General features: G+C 39.1%; 1 protein-coding gene across 1 annotated transcript in view; it reads right to left on the bottom strand.

Annotated features, from left to right (window-relative positions):
- The window catches only part of LOC138022486 (protein NLRC3-like), a 51,223-nt gene that overhangs the window by 40,002 nt on the left and 6,221 nt on the right, over positions 1-5,000 (bottom strand). Inside the window, exons 2-3 of the mRNA XM_068869644.1 lie at positions 4,553-4,633; positions 1,220-3,662 (exon numbers count right to left, since the gene is read on the bottom strand). Of these exons, the coding sequence (XP_068725745.1) occupies positions 1,315-3,480 (2,166 nt within the window). The 5' untranslated portion in view covers positions 3,481-3,662; positions 4,553-4,633 and the 3' untranslated portion in view covers positions 1,220-1,314. The remainder of the gene's footprint in view (positions 1-1,219; positions 3,663-4,552; positions 4,634-5,000) is intronic.

Here is a 5,000-nt window from a genome sequence, read left to right as displayed (position 1 = left end):
ATAGGAATTAAAGAGTTGAACACCAGTATTCCATTTTGGTTAGTGTTAGTGTGTTTCAGGAATAACCGGTTCTGATTGCTTGATTGACGAGTTGAATTGAAATGAGTAGAAGCCCATGCCTTCAAAACGAACATTGAAAAAGCTAGACAAAAGTTCCATGATGATCCACAAGAACAAATACCTACAATATAAACACATTTACAACACTGCATGGATACATTTCGTGATGTCACCATATTTTCAGATAAAATGTAACTCGGCTTTTTTATCAAAGTTACAACTCTAGTCTTTTATTTAGGAGACCAGCGAGGGCTTTTTGTTGATACTTTACCGGTGTGGTTGGAACGGCCGACACGGGTTGAAACTTGTTGGTTGTTCTGCGTATCAGGGTTACCCCTGAAACGCTGGATACACCTGATACGCTTGATATCCTTGATACGCCGGACACCCCTAATACGCTTGCTGCACTTGACAGAGCCTTAGAAAGGAATTTAGCACCCGAATCTGGGAGAATAATTGATTTAAACCCAAGAGTGCGTTCGATTAACCCTATTCCGGAATAAGAATACGTGGAGTGTTGTTTTAAAATGGTATGTCTGGCGTTTTGAAGCAACAAGGATAATATACACATGTTTAAAGTAGCATTTGAGCAGATGTTTTACAATAGAAACATATTTGTAATCTCAGTATTGCACTGGAACTAGCTTGCAATGGAGGCTAATGCGGGGAAATTTATTAAACACTTAATGACTGGTCCCGAGGGAAAGAGTTAATTTTGTTTCCCGAGAATCTCAATGTTTCCCCAAGGCGCAGCCGAGGGAAACATCGAGGTTCGAGGTAAAAAAATTAAATCATCGAGTGATTTGTCATATAGCACAAAAAGAAAAACTTGCAACGGCAACAGCAACGGCGGTCGTTGGTCAACATTTGTGGGTCACAGTGCACTGTTACCCTCGCACGTCATAGATTTTGCAATGTTGCCCGCTCAGAGACTTTTGGCAGGAGACAGTTTTATTATTAGCAGTCATGTGATCTCGAAGTAAGCAATGAGAGCGCACGCTGTCGGGAAAAAAATCCAGCTCTATAACAATAAAAAGTATTTGCATTTGAAAAGACTTACCTGCATGAGCTTCCATTGCAAGCTAGTTCGAGTCCAATACTGAGAATACGAATATGGTCTATTATAATAAGAATCTTCGCAAAAACGAAGGATTTTTACCTTTCAGTCCATGTATTCTTCTCCTGGAATACGGCCAATCGAAATCACCCCCAACTCAAATGCAAAGTAGTCAAGCATGTGTTGACTTTGAGAGCCTAAGAAAGGAATTCAGCGCCAGCGGCATCGATTTCGTTCCATTCCAAATGCAAAGTAGTCAAGCATGTGTTGACTTTGAGAGCCTCAGAAAGGGATTCAGCGCCAGCAGCATCGATTTTGTTCCATTCCAAATCCAAAGTAGTCAAGCATGTGTTGACTTTGAGAGCCTCAGAAAGGAATTCAGCGCCAGCGGTACCAATTTCGTTATGTCCCAGATTCAAAGTAGTCAAGCATGTGTTGACTTTGAGAGCCTCAGAAAGGCATTCAGCGCCAGCGGCATCGATTCCGTTCCATTTCAAATGCAAAGTAGTCAAGCATGTGTTGACTTTGAGAGCCTCAGAAAGGAATTCAGCGCCAGCGGTACCAATTTCGTTATGTCCCAGATTCAAAGTAGTCAAGCATGTGTTGACTTTGAGAGCCTCAGAAAGGCATTCAGCGCCAGCGGCATCGATTTCGTTCCTTACCAAATGCAAAGTAGTCAAGCATGTGTTGACTTTGAGAGCCTCAGAAAGGAATTCAGCGCCAGCGGTACCAATTTCGTTACGTCCCAGATTCAAAGTAGTCAAGCATGTGTTGACTTTGAGAGCCTCAGAAAGGAATTCAGCGCCAGCGGTACCAATTTCGTTACGTCCCAGATTCAAAGTAGTCAAGCATGTGTTGACTTTGAGAGCCTCAGAAAGGAATTCAGCGTCAGCGTTATCAATATTGTTGTCAGTCAGATTCAAAGTAGTCAAGCATGTGTTGACTTTGAGAGCCTCAGAAAGAAATTCAGCGTCAGCGTTAACAATTGTGTTATCAGTCAGATTCAAAGTAGTCAAGCATGTGTTGACTTTGAGAATTTCACAAAAAAGGTTCACATGATTGAATCTATAATTCAAGTCGAGATCTTTAATAAGGAAGTTCTGTCCAAAGGCCTGAAGTAACTTAGACTGAAGGTTCTCTCCATGACATTTGCATTCCAATATACAATCAAATGCTAACTCTAAAATTTCTTCTTTGTCATTCTCCATTCCCATATTGGACGAACTTGCAAGCTCTGCTATGCTTTTTACCAACGAAACTGTCATCTCTTCAGATGTTGCGGACAAAATACCACTCATGAACATAAACACTTGTTTCAGTTCATGCATGTTCCTTACATCGCTCACTACTGATTTACAATCTGTGTCTCCATCAAGGATCTGATAAACGAGATAAAAGCCAGCAAAAAACTCTTGAAAGGTCTTGTGAAGAAAGCCAAAACGCAAGGAAGGTTTTCTCTTGCTGCCACCGGACTGGATCGATAGAAACCCAAACTTGATCAAATTACTGGAAATGCCTTTGAATTCATTCTCGTCGAAAAACAACTCTCCTTTACGTAAAGACTGCAACGCCATGCATCCTAACTGCACCAGCTCATCCTTGTAAATTTCCAGTAGGTCAGCATCACTGCCTGTCGATGATCGATTTCTCTTTTCATATCTTAACAAAACACATCGCACCATTTCTGTGTACAACTGTGTCCTTTCCGGTGGAAGTACACCCTTGAAATCTTCACAAAGTATGCAAAGTAAAGCTGTATTAAGAGGATTCCGTGTCAACTCTTGTAAGTCTCCCTCTTTCCTCATGTCAAGCGCAAGCTGTTTGAGTAGCTCTTTTGCCAAGTGTTCCATGCCTTTAAAGTACTTAAGAATGTAGCTCTTTGCGTCTTGAAGAGTAAATCCCACAATCTCCCACAGGGTGTCACAGTACCGCCTTACACTCTTACCAGTTTCATGGCGTGATGTGATAACAATGTGGCAATTGGGTAACATTTTACTTTCCAGAAGGTCATTGTACATGTCAACTTTACTGGAATCCACTTCATCAAGTCCATCAAGCACTAACAGAACCTTGGATTGATTTTCTCGAATGAACTTGAAGAACCATTCCTTGTCTTCTTCGTCAATATCAAGAGGAAGAATTTGGTCATCAATGGCCTCCCAGATATCAGTTTTGATATCACGACACCTTAAAAGCAAGAGAACGTCAATCTCGGGAAAAGACTTGTCCCATTCTTCTCGTTTCATTGCCCAATCATATGCCAGTTTCTGACAATAGGTCGTCTTTCCCATGCCTGGGTCTCCTTCAATTAAAACAGTCCGTGGCTTTGCACAATCCTTGTGTCCTCTAAAGATAGCTGTCATGTTGGTGATTTCATCAGTCAATGTTCCCCTTGTCTTTTCTTTGCCCAAAATCTTTAGCTTGGTAAAAACGTCATCGAGATGAAAGCTGAAGTCATCAAGCCATGGAACAGGAAAAATAATTTTTTCACGAGTACTGTAGAGCTGACGGATCCTTTCTATAATATTGACAGAATATGGTAAATCTGCAAAAGACAAAAATAATTTTAAATAAGGTGTTGCCTGTATTTTATTTATTAATTTTTTTTTGGTCTAACCTCAACCTTATTGTGTTCTTAATTTTGACACCACGGAAGGTCCCGTATTCAGCAATATTTGAAAAACAAATAACAGTAACAAAAAAATTTAGTTTCATAGCATTGCAAATTACTTTTTCCCATTGAAAAGTGAACGTCATAAGTTCGAGACTGATCTTTGCGCCTGTCATGCATCCGGGTTCCAAAACCAACATGAAATACTTCCTTACTTTTCAACACAACATATCATTTCTTCAAAAAAAAGTTGTAACAACAAGTCAAGTATCCACTCCAAAAAAGACACAATTCTCTCAAGCAGTCTTTATCATATAATAAGGATTCTCCCTATTATTGACTGTAATTTGTAATATCAATGGAAAATAACACACATCCCCTGAATGAAAATTTATCCTTTAATAGTTTAACTACAAAAAACACCGCAATCCACTTAAGCAACTTGCAGACCTTACTTACTTTATTTTATTTTATATTACTTTTGCCATTGTATATTAGATTTACAGACTACAAACAAATGTCAGAATAAAAAATTAATTGTGAGGAAACCTTATAAAAACCGTTAAGGCTTGTATGCTTTTGTTCACTCACATGAAACTTCAGATGGACATTAACTTAACAAAGATACAAAATATGAACTTTTTATCTGTGGTAGAATTAATACTCATCTGGAATAGAATTTGTAAGTTTCTTTCTGAAGGATACCGGAGATGCAGAGCCAGTTATATCAGTAGAGAGGGAGACGAAAAGGAGGGAAGATGAAAGGAGTTTGCTTGCCTTGTGTTGTAGCCTGACATTTCCTTTCAGTGATTTGAATTTATTACCTTGATCTTGCTGACTGTGTGTGCTGCTTCCTGCAGCTTCTGAGAGAACATCAGCACAGCTTGCTTCTGGATGCACAGGATCTATTGTAAAATAGCCAACATAGTCCGTTGTCACGTTAATGACAAAAGAAACAGCAAGAATTTTATTGGCACTGTCCAAGACAAATAATAATATTAACATTTAGAAACTAGACAGAAAGCCGAAGAACCCTTTATGACACAGCTGACTTAAAGAGAATCGAACTAGGCTAAATTAAGAAATTGATCACCTACAATAAACTATAACTTAGCGATGTACAGTTGTATTCGAAAACATAGTACAAGTGCTGAAAAATCAAAGACAACACACATCAGAAAGCAAACCAAGTCAGTGGATCTGTATCAAAATAGCAGAAATAACTAGGACTTTGACAAGAATACCTGTAATTATAAACTGAAACAGTGGGTA

The sequence above is a fragment of the Montipora capricornis genome, chromosome 10 (assembly GCF_036669925.1).
Source record: "Montipora capricornis isolate CH-2021 chromosome 10, ASM3666992v2, whole genome shotgun sequence".
NCBI classification, from domain to species: domain Eukaryota; kingdom Metazoa; phylum Cnidaria; class Anthozoa; order Scleractinia; family Acroporidae; genus Montipora; species Montipora capricornis.
This window is presented reverse-complemented; position numbering and strand designations above follow the sequence as displayed.